This window comes from Lampris incognitus, chromosome 1, assembly GCF_029633865.1.
Source record: "Lampris incognitus isolate fLamInc1 chromosome 1, fLamInc1.hap2, whole genome shotgun sequence".
Classification (NCBI taxonomy): Eukaryota; Metazoa; Chordata; class Actinopteri; order Lampriformes; family Lampridae; genus Lampris; species Lampris incognitus.
This window is the reverse complement of record NC_079211.1, coordinates 152,372,396-152,389,967: the sequence shown is the minus strand read 5'-3', so window position 1 is coordinate 152,389,967 and position 17,572 is coordinate 152,372,396. Positions and strand designations below refer to the sequence as shown.

Genomic DNA, 17,572 nt, shown 5'->3' with positions numbered 1-17,572 from the left:
ACCGCTCGGGGGACCAGGGGACGTCCCGTCGCCGGGTTTGATTTGCTCCACTGGTGCTCGTGAATAAACACACACGGTACATGTGGACCAGGTCCGGTACGCAGTGCTGTTGTCTAAGAGCCAGTGTATGAAGTAGAACAACACGTTGTTCCTCCAGCTTTCCCGTTGAGGCAAGAAACGTGCTGAAGTGATAGTCGACGCGTCTGTTCGCGAGGCTTTTGTATGGACACAAAACAAGCGGCAACGCAGTTTCCTTCAGCCGGGGTTTGGAGGCACGTCGGGTCGCCGCCGCTAGCTGTCTTCCCGGTCACGTCACCTGGCCTACTCGCCAAATGGACTTCAGTATCTGCTGTGGGACTACAGCGCGCTAGCTCGTCCAGTCACACGCAGCTAGGAGCCAGCTAGCTAGCCCGCATGCGTCCGGCTGCTGCGGGGTGGTGGGCTCTGTACGCAGGTACACGGCCGGACAGCAGAATCTGGTCATGGTTCTGACTGACACAGTCCACCGACGCGAGGCTCAGCCCGGTATTACTCCACGCTAGCTAGGCTGGCTGTTCTAACCTTAGCTACCCACCACCAACTAGCTTAGCATTGGCAGTCAAACAACTGGCGAGGCGGGGTGACAGAGCTAGCCTTCGCGGCATGTTGGCGTTGAGCTAACGGCTTATTAAATGAAGTGCAGAGGTCAAAGTCTGTGCACCTTGTGTGACGTGGTAATAGCTAAGTATTAACGTTTCTAAGATACGTACGATAGAAAATGCTGTACAGATAGGTTGTTTATCGTCCTCGGGGAAGACTTTCTTTTTCACAGCTGGTTCAGTATAATCCGGTAAATCAGTATTACATTACTGCATTACATAATACATATATGCATTACACAGTAATGCAGGGCATCCACATTCGTTGCTTCTTCCATCATGACCACCACACAGCTTGACTTTTGAGTTAGTCTTGAAAAGCTTAACCATCATTTTGAAGGGTTTCTTGCTGACATTTGTTATTAGAAATTTCACAAGTATGTAGAGTTGTATTACTGACTTGACCTCACAGGGTCTACCTGTAAACGGGTGTGACTCATCTCACCCTGCAGTTTTAGTGTACCATGACTGAACCAAGCAGGCCACGTCATGTCAGGCAAGGAGGATGGGAGCAGAGCACAGCAGATGAAGTAGAAACTTGGAGGAGCCAGGACCTGCGACAAGGATACAGCCCTGGACGGGAGGGAGGTCACCATAGCAAGAAGAACCTAGGCGGGCCTTACCGTGCCAGCCCAAAGAAGGGTGGACTGGGGCCACTGAGCAGCTCCCTTGGGGCATTCAGAAGTGGACACAGCCCCTCGCAAAGAGATGGGTTTCGAAGGTTCCCAGTTCCTGAGAGCAGTGTTGCTGGTCGGGATGAAAACTGGAGAGAGCGCATGCAACAGCAACAAAACCTGAGGAAGACTGTCCCTGGGGGCGGCCTGAAGGAGGACTGGGAGCAGGGGAGGAAGGATTCAAGTGACACTATTCACAACTCAGGTGAGAGGGGTGTGTGCAAAAATCAACTGGGAATGAGGAAATAAGACATAGCTGTAGCAAAAAATATCAATCAGTTAATGAGACTAGTAACAAGGCATATTTGAAAGCCTCCTTAAGTTTCATCTGGTTTGACCCAGCCATGCTGGATAACAGTCTGTCCTTTCACATTAAGAACTGCTAAGCTACCATCACTTTTCTGAAATGACCAACCACTCTCATTTTATCAGGCTGATCATCAGTATAGGAAACAAATTTACATTGCATACATACATGCTCCGTGAAGTAGTTAGTTTTTATTTATTTATTTTTAATAAATGTATTTCTGATTTTTCCCTTTTTCTCCCAATTTAGTGGCCAATCGATTCCTATTTTAGTTCAAACACCCACCCTCGTACTGCATGCATTCGCCAACTGCATCTCTCCGGCCGGCAGTCTCAAAGGAGACACCTCACCACTTCCGTGCCAATGCGAATCCAGGCCGAACCACTGCTTTTTCCGACACACACAGAGACGCATTCATGTGACGAACACAAGCCGACTCCGCCCCCCTCCCGAAGACAGCGTTGCCAATTATTGCTGCTTCATTAAGTCCGGCCATAGTCGGATCTGACGAGACCGGGGCGCGAACCCTGGTCCCCAGTGGGCAACTGCATCAACACAAAGCCGATGCTTAGACCACTACACCACTACGGACCCATAATTAGTTTTTTTAACGCATACTATTTGGTCTTACTCAGGAGGAAAACGGAGGAACCGAGACCGGAGAAGGGCTTTTGGGGAAGAAGACAGGGGTCCAGTGATCGACGAGTCAACACTTTCAGCCAAAGAGCTGCTTGGTCTGCAACAGGCAGAGGAGCGGCTTACCAGAGATGAGATCTTCCGCTTGAAGAAAGTTAGTTCACTCGTTGGGGTTGCTCCATTGACATAGCACTATGTCAATTCTCTGAGGTTTTTTTATCGCTAAAATACCAAAAAGGTTATTTTTTACAGTGAGTATGGGCTCTATGGTGCAAGTAGAGAAAATTACTGAGGGTATTTTGGCTGTTTTACAACTTTTACCAACAAATGAACCATCTGAACATCAAATAAAGCTGAATCAGTTCATCTGGACACAACGTTTATTGATAGACGTTGTGTCAGGTTGAACTGATTCATCTTTATTTGATTTTGATACCTGGATTATTGAGCATGCATAAAGACAACCATCTGAACAATTTCTTTAACAAGCTGAGAAAGCAAGAAAGGTTTGCATCTAGTTCTTTTGTTTTTTGGCATAAGGACCTGTTAAATATGGTTATCTGGGGTTTATGTGAATCCTTAGTATAGTGTGAATATAAGCAGTTGGAATAACTGGCTTTGTCTCATATGAATGACTGAAAAAGGTATAGTATCCGTGTGGTTTAACATTATAAAAAGTTATATTCTGATGTCTTTACTCTCTTTCTTCATATCATCACAGAGGTCCCGCAGCAACCCCAATGCCCTGTACACCTGCACCCTGTGTGATGTGATGCTGGAGTCAGTGTCTGCTGCTCATAGACACATCAAAGACAAATGGCACAAGAGGAGGGCAAGGGTAAGAGATGGTCTTACGCTTGCGTAGAATAACAAATCATTTCAAAAACCAAACTGCATGAGTAGAAATATTTGCATGAATACAGATTTACATTACCAATGCTATGTAGTGACTGCATTCAACATATTGCATGGACATTATCAGACAATATACTTCACACTATACTGATCATCAGACTCTTTGTATGTTAAAATCTTAAGGTTGAACAATTGCTTTGATAGGTGTAAAGTAAATGTGTGTGTGTGTGTGTGTATGTGTGTGTGTGTGTGTGTGTGTGTGTGTGAAGGAGAAGCGAGAGCAGGCGATGCTGACTGAGATCCTGCCTCCAGGGAAGGAGCATATTACTGCAGTCAGTATCACACTAAATGCTGTCGTCAGGGAACATGGGATGAGTGACCAAGATGCAGAGAGGAGATGTTCTATTGTCTGTACCATGCAAGACCTTCTTGTCTCCGTCCTGCCTGGTAAGCCACCAGAAACAAGTAGAGCTATAAGTCTTTATGCATGTTCAATAATCCAGGTAAGAAAATCGCAGAAAATTGAATCAGTACATCTGGACACGTTTATTGAGAGAGAAACGTTTAATCTAAGTTACCTCTTCAATCTCAACTGACTGCAGGTCTGCCCGCCTTTATAAACAATACAGTGGCATAATAACCGAACAACGCCATTCTTTTAAGGATGAGGATGTGCACATCCTTGATAGGGAGGAACACTGGTTTGAACGGGGAGTCAAAGAGGCCATCTATGTGAAGAGGGAACGGCCATCCCTGAACTGAGGGGCGGCCTAAGAGTACATCTGTCCCCATCTTACAATTGCAACCTTTCCCAAATCCTGTGAATAGTACATACACATTGCCATTATAACTCCAGTCAAGGCAATTTGCAATATGAAGCCGATCGTTGGTTTGGGTCGTTATGCCTCTGTATTGTTTATAAGGGTGGGGACACCTGCAGTCACTGTATTGTTTATAAGGGTGGGGACACCTGCAGTCACTGTATTGTTTATAAGGGTGGGGACACCTGCAGTCACTGTATTGTTTATAAGGGTGGGGTACCTGCAGTCCCTGTATTGTTTATAATGTATTGTTTATAAGGGTGGGGATACCTGCATCAGGTGAGACTGAAGCAGTCACTTAGATGATGATGAAACATTTTTTTTTTCTAAATTTATTTCGGATTTCTCCCAATTTAGTGGCCAATCGATCCCTATTTTAATTCAAACACCCACCCTCGTACTGCATGCGTTCGCCAACTGCATCTCTCCGGCCGGCAGTCTCGAAGGAGACGCCTCGCCACTTCCGTGACAAGGCGAATCCAGGCCGAACCACTGCTTTTTCCCACACACACAGAGACGCATTCATGTGACAAACACAAGCCGACTCCGCCCCCCTCCCGAAAACAGCGTTGCCAATTATTGCTGCTTCATCGGATCTGACGAGACCGGGGCACGAACCCCAGTCCCCAGTAGGCAACTGCATTGACACAAAGCTGATGCTTAGACTGCTACACCACCGCAGACCCCTGATGATGAAACATTTCTGTCAATAAACGTGTCCAGATGAACTGATTCAACTTTCTTTGATTTTTTAGCTGGATTATTGAGTGTGCATGAGGACATTTGAGCAAGCTGTTTCTATACATTACTGCTTAACCATTTTTTTCTTCTCCATGTCTCTTTCTGTCTGCCATACATAGAAATCAAGCTCAGGCTATATGGATCGTCTTGCACTAAGTTTGGGTTCAAAGACTCAGACATCAACATTGACATTCAGTATCCTCCTCACGTGAGTAGCCGGAGTTCGGTCAATAGTGTGTATGATACAGCTTTCTCTAGGTCTCATCTCTCATTAATTTGGTTTTATAAGTTGCCTTTTGCATCTCTCGCCTTTGCATTCTTGGTATAGTACAAGTTTGACGGTGGCTGTTTTGTGGCTGTTGTGTTTGCAGGACGTGCCATATTCATAAGTCCTCTGTGTTGTAGTAATGATGAATAAAGGCTTTGAAATGGAATGTATTCACAGATGCATCAGCCAGATGTCTTGTTGCTGGTCCAGGAAAGCCTCTCTCTGAGCCGTGAGTTGCTCCATCTTTCACCCCCACTGCCTATACGTGACTAGAGAAACAGTTAGTAGGGTGTGCTGAGAGAACAAACCTGTCATTCATGTTTTGGGGTTTTTCAAAGAAAGTTGAATCAGTTCATCTGGACAGAAACATTTCATCACTCATCTAATGCCCCTTTTCCACTGCATGGTACCGGCTCGACTCAGCTCGACTCTACTCGTTTTTTTTGGTTTTCGACTGGGCAAAAGTTAGGAATAGTACCTGCTACCAGATACTTTTTTTGGTACCACCTCCGTCGAGGTTCCAAGTGAGCTGAGGCGATACTAAAAGGTGACATGAAAATACCACTATAAAAAATAAATAAATACATGTATATTTATTAATATTTATTTAAATATAAATAAAATCTTTAAAAAAAAACTAGTCAACATGCCCATGAGGGGATACTATCTGCAGTGGAAAACGACATCCCAAAAAGTAAAGTGAGTAGAGTCAAACAGAGTCGAGTTGAGCCAGGACCATGCAGTGGAAAAGAGGCATAAGTGACCTCTTCAGTCTAAACTGAGTGCAGGTATCCCACCCTTATAAACAATGCAGTGGCATAACGACCCAAAACAACAATCAGTTTCATATGCAAATTACCATGACCATTAACTAGAGTTTCAGTGGCCATGTGTACTATTCACAGAGGATAAGGGAATGGTTGCAATCACAGCATTGTAAGATGGCGACAGATGTACACCCCCCCCCCCAGTTCAGGGATTGTCGTTCGTGCTTCACTTCACATAGATGGCCACTTTGACTCCCTGTTCAAACCATCGTTCCTCCCTATCAAGGATGTGCACATCCTCATCCTTGAAAGAGTGGCCACTGGCCTGTAGATGGTGACTGTGGAGTCCTGGTCTGTAGATGGTGACTGTGGAGTCCTGGTCTGTAGATGGTGTAGACTCTGGAGTCCTGGCCTGACGTTTTAGCTCTTCTGTGTTGTGCCATCTTCTTGGCCAGGACCTGTTTGGTTTCCCCGATGTACCAGTTATGACAGTCCTCCTGGCACTTAACAGCGTACACTATATTGCTCCGTTTGTGCCGGGGGACTTGATCCTTGGGGTGGACCAATTTCTGGCACAGCGTGTTTTTGTACATCTGTCGCCATCTTACAATGCTGTGATTGCAACCACTCCCAAATCCTTTGGGAATAGTACACATGGCCATTGAAACTCTAGTTAATGCTCATGGCAATTTGCATATGAAACCGATCATTGTTTTCAGTCGTTATGCCACTGTATTATTTATAAGGGTGGGGATACTTGCAGCAGTGCCGTGTATAGAGAGAGTCTGGCCAACTGGCTACACAGGTGCCATATTGCCTACCAACTGGTAGGCAGCCCCATGCACGCGCTATTCAAAATCGCGCTCACTTCATGATCTCTCAAGCTGCACTTTCAAAGAAGTAAGGGAAAACAGAGATGGGGTGCTGGGTGAGGATCTCAGGCACCTTATTAATTGGTCACATAGCAAAATGAGGCTCACAGCTGACCTGGTTTTGTGGGTGTAATGTAGCATGAATGGATCACTCTATTAATTTCTATTACTAGACTTTGACCCCAACTTAGAGGAAACAAGGTGTCTTCCCGCCTGCCGCCCAGTGACTGCTGGGATAGGCACCAGCATCCCTGTGACCCCAGTTGGGATAAGTGGCTTGGATAATGGATAGAATGGATGGATAAACATTTAGACAACATATTGAAGCTATTGAGAAAGAGGTTTGGCCTTTTAAAGCCACACCCCTGCATAAATAATTTTGAGAGGCACTTTATGTATTTTACATCATTCAGTACCAGTACTCAGGGTTCCAGAAATTATGGATTTTCCATCATTTCAATCCCAGTTTCAGAGAACCAGAAATGTTTTTATCATTGCGTACCAGTAGTCAGAGTAGGTGGTTTAACACCAGATCAGCAGCAGAGGCTATGGTAATAATGTGTTTTACTTTGTCAGTCCATGATGAAGGTGATGAGGTCAGGAAGAAACCCACCAGTGGTCATAACACAGTCGCAGGCACTGAGCAGGGGCCTCTGCTGCACACATGTAGATTTCAACCCAAAGAATTTACTCCAGAGACTTTAGTTTTTATCCACTAAACTACTGGTGTGGTGGGTAAACTGGTGTTCAGTACCAGTATTACATATTTTGCAACGTTCAGTAGGCTACTAGTGAATGATGAAGCAATAATATCAGGAACACTTGAGAAATACCAGGCCTACCTGTTCCCGGGTTTAGCCCGTGCAGCGTCAGTTGTGTATCGGGGCTCTTGTCTAGTTTATCTCAACACGACCCACACACTGCCTCGGCTCAGGCTCAGGCCCGTCACTCAGTCCATCCCATATGACAATCTGACACGGTTTACATGTGCCTGATTTCTGTCAGCGGTTACACATGGCTTGGATGTGCTACACAACTGATTTCCACACGTCAGTACCTTCCAGACTCTGGGATTGCTCCAGGGAAGTTAGTTTATCCAAAAATCCTAAACACTGACATGAACTCACCGAGCACAAGTAGGAATAAGCTGAGGGGGACCAGCCCAGCCTGCGAATCCTCACGGTCCAAACTGCCCTCCTCTGTGCATCTTGTGGAAATCGATGCATCATACGGCCTTGTCCCGGCCAAACGGAACAGCCCCAAGCCGCGCAACACGCCGTTTCTCCTTCAGCTGCTACACATCGGCGAGCAATGGGCCGAAAATGCAGGAAAAATCACTGAAACGTCGTGATGACAGAGCCAGACGCTGGTAGGCAACATGGCACCCGTCAAGCACGTGACAGGCTCTCAGCCAATCACAGCGCATGTTGCAAAGATCAAAGGATGGCCAGACTCCCTATACACGGCACTGACCTGCAGTCAGTTGAGACTGAAGAGGTCACGGGTATGATGATGATCAAACGTTTCTCTCTCCATAAATGTGTCCACATAATCTTCCTGTGATTTTCTTACCTAGATTATTGAGCATGCATCAAGACATTTTTGGGTTTTTGTTCTATTTTTTTGTTCTTGTTTCTTTTTTACCTCTTCTGTTTTGCCTTCAGCTCTCTTTGATGACCTGGAGGCAGATTTTCATGCCAGGGTTCCTGTGGTCATCTGCAAAGAGAAAAAGAGGTGGGGGACATTATCTGTGCCACAACTGTCTTTCAGCATTACGGACACACAAAGTTATTTTCATCCGCTTCTGAGAAGAGCACATTGTGCTCAACAGATGTTTAATGGCATTGTCTCTGCAAAGGCAAATTTGCGCTGCAGCAATTTGTCAGTATCAGAAACATTGTCAGTTCTATAAACCGGTTTGCATGTTCAGTTCGACACATTGTTGTACAGATGGCGTTGTGACATGACACGTGTTAGAAGCAGTGAAATACTTGACTCCGTAATAGTTCATTCCAGGTAGTTTCCTCAACAGTGAGCAGTAGGGATGAGTTTTTGAAGTTGACATTTGATGGAAATCAGTGCTTCTTGATAAATTGAGTGTCCTGAGTTCAGCTTTCAACTGCAAATATTGAGAACAGGTCTGAAAATGCTCTTGACACAGGAAAATGAAACCTTCTAGAATACTTAAAGGAGGTTGACATGATGTTCTCACCCATACAGAGAGATAAGGAGAGGACAGCACTTATCAGGACGACATTGTCACATGTGGCCTGCTGTGAGTTGTGTATGTATTTTTGGGGCGATTCAGATCGCTGATGTTGTGATTGTTTTTACAGTGGCCTGCTCTGCAAAGTGAGTGCAGGTAATGACAACGCTTGCCTCACCACCTCCTTTTTGTCCGTCCTAGCAAGTCAGGAGCCTCTTCTTCATCCACTAGTCCTTGGCTTCAGACACTGGGCCCGGGTGAGTTTCCTGTTAACCCTCAACCTGTTGGTCACTACCTAAGCAAGGCGGCTCGTAAGAGTGGCTCAGTTTTCCACAAGTGGATTTTGAAGAATTTTTTCAGGAAAACAGCGCACTTGTCCTGTCACTGCGAGGATCATTTTCAATTGTAACATGTGTTCTTGTTTTTTAATGTGGACTTAGATCTGTCAGGTGGACCGATCAGAGGAAGGTGGGCTGCCGCCTTATGTCTTTGGTCTCATGGTCATTTACTTCTTGCAGCAGCGCAAAGACCCCCTCCTACCTGCCTATCTAAACCACGAGGTAGGTGTGTGTGTGTGCGTGTGTTGGAGTTAAAAGTATCGACAATACAGAGGAAGGGCTTACATCTGCCCCTGGTAATCCAAGGGCAGGTGTAACTAAGTGTTTGATTGCAGTCTGCTTGGAGGGTGATACGAAGTCAGCACAAAGTTGGCCTAATCTCAAAGCAAGTCTTAGTTAACCATGGATACAGGAGTTCGGATCACAAGGTCTTAGTTAACCATGGATACAGGATTTCGGATCACAAGGTCTTAGTTAACCAGGGATACAGGTGTTCGGATCACAAGGTCTTAGTTAACCATGGATACAGGAGTTTGGATCACAAGGTCCTAGTTAACCATGGATACAGGTGTTCGGATCACAAGGTCTTAGTTAACCATGGATACAGGAGTTTGGATCACAAGGTCCTAGTTAACCATGGATACAGGTGTTCGGATCACAAGGTCTTAGTTAACCATGGATACAGGAGTTTGGATCACAAGGTCTTAGTTAACCAGGGATACAGGTGTTCGGATCACAAGGTCTTAGTTAACCATGGATACAGGTGTTCGGATCACAAGGTCTTAGTTAACCATGGATACAGGTGTTCGGATCACAAGGTCTTAGTTAACCATGGATACAGGAATTCGGATCACAAGGTCCTAGTTAACCATGGATACAGGAGTTCGGATCACAAGGTCCTAGTTAACCATGGATACAGGAGTTCGGATCACATGGATCATCTCTCACACAGCTCTCTGCGGTAGGGCAGGAAGGGCAGGGGGTTTTCTCCTTCCTAAAGCTCTGAAGACCTCCTTACTCAATGAGGTATTGCTGGGACACTGTTTTTGAGATTGATCTCGTTGGAACAGGCCAGGTTTAACAAAGGACAGTGCAAAACCCATCACCATGGAAGAAAGCTGATTTTTCTCAAAGGAACAGTCATGATTTTCAACATTATCTTTCTGTAAGCTATATAATATAAATAAATTCAAATGGCTTTATTGGCATGACGTAACGATGTACATATTGCATATATATGTGTGTGTGTGTATATATATATATATATATATATATATATATATATATATATATCAACACGGATATAGGGGAAAAGATTTTAATACATTGCAGTACAGGCCTGTTTCGTGCATCTCACACTCATCTGCTGCTAATGTTATGTGTTCAACAAAGAATCATACAGTTTTCATTGCCTTGTGTCACGCCCCCAATTTTGGTTGGATCCAACTGAAATTAGGGGCGTGCAATGTATTGAAACTTTTTTTCCTGTATCCGTGTTGATATTCCGCTCCTCATTAGTTGAGCACTCACAACACCATTGACGGAAAAACATGCTATATATATATACACATAGACAGACAGACAGACAGACACACACACACACACACACACACACACACACACATACATATATACATATACATACATACATATATATGTTTTATCCAGTGAGTCAAGTAAATTCTTTATTTGACTTGACTCACTGGATTATTTTGCTCCTTATTTGTTGAGCACTTTCCCTACTGTTGAGTGTTTCTTTAAACAAAGTTTTATATATATATATATATACACTACCGTTCAAAAGTTTGGGATCACCCAAACAATTTTGTGTTTTCCATGAAAAGTCACACTTATTCACCACCATATGTTGTGAAATGAATAGAAAATAGAGTCAAGACATTGACAAGGTTAGAAATAATGATTTGTATTTGAAACAAGATTTTTTTTACATCAAACTTTGCTTTCGTCAAAGAATCCTCCATTTGCAGCAATTACAGCATTGCAGACCTTTGGCATTCTAGCTGTTAATTTGTTGAGGTAATCTGGAGAAATTGCACCCCACGCTTCCAGAAGCAGCTCCCACAAGTTGGATTGGTTGGATGGGCACTTCTTTGAGCAGATTGAGTTTCTGGAGCATCACATTTGTGGGGTCAATTAAACGCTCAAAATGGCCAGAAAAAGAGAACTTTCATCTGAAACTCGACAGTCTATTCTTGTTCTTAGAAATGAAGGCTATTCCATGCGAGAAATTGCTAAGAAATTGAAGATTTCCTACACCGGTGTGTACTACTCCCTTCAGAGGACAGCACAAACAGGCTCTAACCAGAGTAGAAAAAGAAGTGGGAGGCCGCGTTGCACAACTGAGCAAGAAGATAAGTACATTAGAGTCTCTAGTTTGAGAAACAGACGCCTCACAGGTCCCCAACTGGCATCTTCATTAAATAGTACCTGTTAGAGCCTGTTTGTGCTGTCCTCTGAAGGGAGTAGTACACACCGGTGTAGGAAATCTTCAATTTCTTAGCAATTTCTCGCATGGAATAGCCTTCATTTCTAAGAACAAGAATAGACTGTCGAGTTTCAGATGAAAGTTCTCTTTTTCTGGCCATTTTGAGCGTTTAATTGACCCCACAAATGTGATGCTCCAGAAACTCAATCTGCTCAAAGAAGTGCCCATCCAACCAATCCAACTTGTGGGAGCTGCTTCTGGAAGCGTGGGGTGCAATTTCTCCAGATTACCTCAACAAATTAACAGCTAGAATGCCAAAGGTCTGCAATGCTGTAATTGCTGCAAATGGAGGATTCTTTGACGAAAGCAAAGTTTGATGTAAAAAAAATCTTATTTCAAATACAAATCATTATTTCTAACCTTGTCAATGTCTTGACTCTATTTTCTATTCATTTCACAACATATGGTGGTGAATAAGTGTGACTTTTCATGGAAAACACGAAATTGTTTGGGTGATCCCAAACTTTTGAACGGTAGTGTATATATATATATATATATATATAGCGTTCTTTTTCCGGAAACCATCAATGGTGTTGATAAAAGTGCTTAATGAATGAGGAGCAGAATATTAAGAGTATTATAGTATTAAGAGGAATATTAATCTTTACACACACACACACATATATATATGAATATTATATTATTGAGATGAATATTAAGCTTTTTATATATATATATATATATATAGAGAGAGAGAGAGAGAGAGAGAGAGAGAGAGAGAGAGAGAGAGAGAGAGAGAGAGAGAGAGAGAGAGAGAGAGAGAGAGAGAGAGAGAGAGAGAGAGAGAGAGAGAGAGAGAGAGAGATAGTTTTTTTTCCACACAACACGATTTGAGCTGCGCGCGCCGCTGAGTTCAGCGCACATTTGACCAGGTGTTCAGTGACGTCGGGGAGGATGGAGCAAAATAGACAGATTTTTTTTTATTCCCCTCCCCCCCTTTTTTTCCTCCCCAATGGTATCTGACCAATTACCTCACTCTTCTGAGCCGTCCTGGTCGCTGCTCCACCCCCTCTGCTGATCCGGGGAGGGCTGCAGACTTACCATGTCTCCTCCCATACATGTGGCGTCACCAGCTGCTTCTTTTCACCTGACAGTGAGGAGTTTCACCAGGGGGACGTAACGTGTGAGAGGATCACGCTATTCCCCCCAGTTCCCCCTCCCCCCCGAACAGGCGCCCCGACTGACTAGAGGAGGCGCTAGTGCAGCGACCAGGACACACCCACATCTGGCTTCCCATCTGCAGACACAGTCAATTGTGTCTGTAGGGATGCCCGACCAAGCCGGAGGTAACGCGGGGATTCGAACCAGCGATCCCCGTGTTGGTAGGCAATGGAATAGACCGCCACGCTACCCGGACGCCGCTATTTCAGCATACCTTTTTTTAAATATGATTTATTTATAAGATTTCCAACACATACAACAACATAACGTAGCATAACATAAAACACATACACATCATTTTTAAAAGAAAGCAACAAAAAAAAAGACAAAACAAGACAATGTGGTGACAGTAACATAGTGTACATACTGTGTGCTTTTTATATGGGGAAAACAGGACTCAGCCAGGAAGTGCAAGATGTTGGTACAGTGCGGGGGGGGGGGATACCTAGTCAATGGGGACAGAATCCAGTTGGAGGGACCTGACATGTCCCAGGAAGGATTGCCATATTTTATAAAACTGTCCATTAGAGCCATGAAGGGAGTGTTTTATTTCAGCATCTCTGATATATTCTCTGCACCACTGCACTTTATCACCTCTTATTTCTCCTGTATAAGTCAGTCCTTCTGTATATATGTGGAGTTTGTTGTGCTGTAGTGTTGTTATTCTATGTTAAGTACACTGAGAGAGCCACGAAACCAGTCACATTCCATGTATGTGAGAAGCGACGTGGCCAGTAAACATGATTCTGATATCCATTATTACAAGCTTCAGTCTTAAGAAGAAAAGAGTGATTTATCACAATTAATTACACTAAACTCTGATTAATTAATTTTTTTTAATCAATCAACAGCCCTAATATATACTTGTGGTTTGCCGATGGGCTGTTATAAAAGAAGAGGAAAATCTTACAAGTCCTACATATATCCTGCCTGTCTCAAACTTTGTTCATCATATTTTGTCGTCCTCAGATCAGGGGGTTTTCACTCAGCAAGCTGCCTCACTTCAGTCTCAAACACGTAGAGGATGGATGTGTGCACTGGGTCTACGCTCCCGGCTTTGCAGAGTCCTCACAGCCCACGCAAGACTCGGGCATTAAGGGGAAGGTAAGGCTGATCTAAAAGTAAAATCCACACCCTAAAAAAAGTAAGTTGTTCATCGTGATGTGCTTCATGTAAACATTTTTTTTGTGGTAATACATCCGCTGTCCTCCATTGAACACCTCCATCACTGTGTTGAGCAGCGGGTCCTTCCACATAAACCACTGACATCCATGCGAGTCTGTTCATTCAGCTGTGTAAGAGGCGTCATTGTATTTTTTGAATAACAACTATTTTCCCAAATGATTCCATCAGTGTGCCCACCTCTCATACATCATGCATCATACATCATACATCACCCACACCTGCAGCTGACTGAGTAAATGATGAGTAGCTGAAGAGGGAAGCTCTTGTTCATTTGGAAGTGACTGGTGAAATTATTTAAGAAAAATTAACCACTGTCAAACACAACGTTTCTCTCAATGTAAAAACCGTTTCTCTCAGCACATGTTGTGTCCAGGTGAACTGATTACACTTCCTGTGGTATGTAAAACACAAATTAGCAGATTGATTATGATGTAAAATAATGATTCATGCAAATGACTGAAAATAAAGCTCTTACAACTAAGGGCCCTGACACACCAGCCAATGTCAGACCTTCGGCAAGCGTCTGTGACCCTAGTTTTTGCGGTGTGTCCTGCACTCGTCGGACCCCTGTCTGCCGCTTTTCAGACGATGTGGCATGTTGAATCGGCAGAGCCTGTCAGTGAGAGAGATCACTCTGACTGGCTGTTCAGCTTAGTGAATCAGTGCAGAACCTACATGCTAGTTGGCTGTCGGCTGTAGTCTTAGTGAATCAGTGCAGAACCTACATGCTAGCTGGCCGTCGAATGTAGTCTAAGTGAATAAGTGCAGAATGTACATGCTAGCTGGCCGTCAGCTGTAGTCTTTGCGGTGTGTTCAAGTGCTACTTTTTGGCCCAGATGGCAGGCAACGTGAGACAACGCAGCAGTCGGCCTTCATCGCCGCTAGTCGGTTTGGTGTGTCTAGGCCCTTAGAAATCAATCTCCTAAGGTCAGTTTTTAAGCAGAATTACCTCATGATGGATGGTTTTGTGAATCCTGCCATTGAAACATTTTTTTACTCAAGAGGATTGGTGCTTGTTTTAGATTTTATTGTAAGTTTGTGTGTGTGTGTGTGTGTGTGTGTTTTCTACAGACTCCACTTGTTTTTAATAGCCCTTCCTCCTCTGAGGACATTGGGCTGCTGTGGGTTGAAATGCTGCGTTTCTATTCGCTGGAGTTCAACATGGCTGACAATGTGATCAGCGTGCGTACCAGCGTGCTCCTCTCCCGGGAAGCGAAAGATTGGCCAAAGAAACGCATTGCTGTGGAGGGTCAGGAGTTCTTCTCAATTTCATATATATTGATTTGTAAAGGGAAATACTTGGCTTTATGAGGAATTACTTTCATTTGCACAAAGTATCAAAGAAAAATTATTATTTATGATCTGATTTCAACAAGTATGAGAACTGGCTGTCTTTGTTGATATGAATGGATTTTTATATTTTACGTCAAGCTCTCTGTGCATTTGGGTCTAATGATTTACTGATAAGAAGAAGGTTATTAGTCAGTTGTTTTGGCACTCTGAAGTGTTGTAAATTACCTTATTCATGTCTAATATGCCCATGTTTAGACCCGTTTTCTGTGAAGAGGAATGTGGCCCGCACAGTGAACAGTCAGCAAATGTACGAGTATATCCTTCACTGCCTAAAAACCACGTACAAGTACTTTGCCCTGCCTCTCAACACCCTAGCTGCCAACCACAAGATGGAAAAGCCAAAAGGACCTTTTCAAGGGCTGAGCAACAAGGCAGTGAGTGAGGACACCTCTCACCTGTCGTGTTTCCAAGCAGTCACCAATGAAACACAAGCTGCTCGTACTTTTGAAACAGAGGAAGGTCCACATGATTCGGATTGCATTATTGAAGAAGAAGTTGAGGAAGAGCCTGACTTGGATGAAGACGGAGGGAACGAAAAAGTGGACTTGGGCAAAAGCAGCCTCTCTGAAGATGAGGGAGACGAGGAGGATGAGCTGGAGGAGGATTGTGAAGAGAACATGAGGCGACTGCACTTGGACAGCCTCACCACGGAAGACGAGGAGATTTTCCCTTTAGATGAGATTTCAGGCGAGGAGCTTCTCTCCGATGAGGAGGGTCCAGATTTAGACACGCCTGGGTCCATGGATGATGAAGAGGAGGAAATGGTTCCTGCCAGCCTGTCACAACCAGATGTAAAGGACACAACTAAAGACGAGGGCCTTGAAAAGAAGAATCACGAGCAGACCAGCCAGTGCTATGAGTTCACCAGGCAAGCATTCACCCGAGGCAAGGTAAAGGTTAACCCATGCTGATATTCCCCTACGACTTTATGCTGCCTTTGCTGTACATGTTTACGTGTATGTCTGCTTTTCTAGAAAACTTGACCTTATCTAATGTGCAAACAAATATTCAAAAAGAAAGCTTAAATAATTTCAAATTATTCAAGCATCATTATCCAAGTTGGTGAGGGGGGCATTGGAGGTGACTAAGTAAATTTGGACATGAAACAGTGGGAAGCATATTTAATTGCTAGCTAACTTAACATCTCTTCATTCTCTCTCAGACCCACATGGTTGTGTGCAGTTTGTGCAAACGTGATGGCCATCTGAAGAAAGACTGTCCAGAAGATTTCAAGAAGGTGGAACTGGAACCCTTGCCCCCCATGACATCAAAGTTCCTTAAAACACTCAACCAAATCTGTGAGCAGTGCTACCGTAAGTGTGTGTTTGCATTGTTACTGATTATTTTGAGTCATTTTCAAACTTCTGCAAGTTTTTATTGAGATTACTCCTCGTGTGACAACAAGCTTTAAAATGAACTATTTTCCCGCTTATTGCACTCATGCCACCAACATTTTCAGCTTTTTGCAACAATTGGGGAAAAAAGGTGTTTGAGTAAGTAGGGAAATTTACCATTTTCCAAGAGGTTGAGGTCAGAAACAAGTAGAAGGAAAAACATCACCCTGATGAAGTGTCCCTGAGCAAGATGCTGATTCTGTTCGTTTCCTGTTTTGATGACGTTAATGTTATACTGTCATCATATCAGAAATCACAAACACTTTGTCATTTCATTTCATGCACTTGCGCACATGAAATTAAAAATTGTTTCCCCAGCCCACAGCTGTGCAACATAAACACACAAGCACACATCCAAAAACTACAAGAACTACAGAAAAACATATATCCTAACTAACACTTACATCTAAACTAAACAAAGAAAAACAAAAAATCACTGTCCAGGAGAATGAATGCCAGCCAGGATGACTGTCGGAACTGCCAGTCTGCACGGGCTAGCAGCTAGCTTAACTAACGAGAGCAAACTCAACTAACAAACGACCTTAAATAACTAACTTAACTAACGAGCTTAACTAACTAACAAGGGCGGTCTGACAGGAATGTCAAAATGACAGGAATGTCAGACCGACGGACCGCCCTCAGTGTTTCCTCTTCAGGTGCAGCCCTGGTCAGGGCCGTGGTCCTTGGGCCCACAGGATACAGCAGACCAGCTCCCTCAGCCAATCCAACGCCAGCTGTCCCAGCCAGGCACCTTCGACACACCCCCCTGCACTCCACACGACTACACTAAAAACACAATCAAGGCTAGGCGAGGCCGCCACCAGACCGCCCTCGGTGTTATCGGAACTGC

General features: G+C 44.1%; 1 protein-coding gene across 1 annotated transcript in view; it reads left to right on the top strand.

The window, feature by feature from the left end:
• Positions 1–721: 721 nt before the first annotated feature.
• tut7 (terminal uridylyl transferase 7) overlaps positions 722–17,572 on the top strand; it is a 43,353-nt gene continuing 26,502 nt past the window's right edge. Inside the window, exons 1-14 of the mRNA XM_056286136.1 lie at positions 722–829; positions 1,091–1,517; positions 2,255–2,409; positions 2,977–3,093; positions 3,380–3,557; positions 4,792–4,880; positions 5,118–5,169; positions 8,244–8,313; positions 8,916–9,042; positions 9,226–9,345; positions 13,760–13,894; positions 15,047–15,224; positions 15,524–16,218; positions 16,491–16,641. Of these exons, the coding sequence (XP_056142111.1) occupies positions 1,103–1,517; positions 2,255–2,409; positions 2,977–3,093; positions 3,380–3,557; positions 4,792–4,880; positions 5,118–5,169; positions 8,244–8,313; positions 8,916–9,042; positions 9,226–9,345; positions 13,760–13,894; positions 15,047–15,224; positions 15,524–16,218; positions 16,491–16,641 (2,482 nt within the window). The 5' untranslated portion in view covers positions 722–829; positions 1,091–1,102. The remainder of the gene's footprint in view (positions 830–1,090; positions 1,518–2,254; positions 2,410–2,976; positions 3,094–3,379; positions 3,558–4,791; positions 4,881–5,117; positions 5,170–8,243; positions 8,314–8,915; positions 9,043–9,225; positions 9,346–13,759; positions 13,895–15,046; positions 15,225–15,523; positions 16,219–16,490; positions 16,642–17,572) is intronic.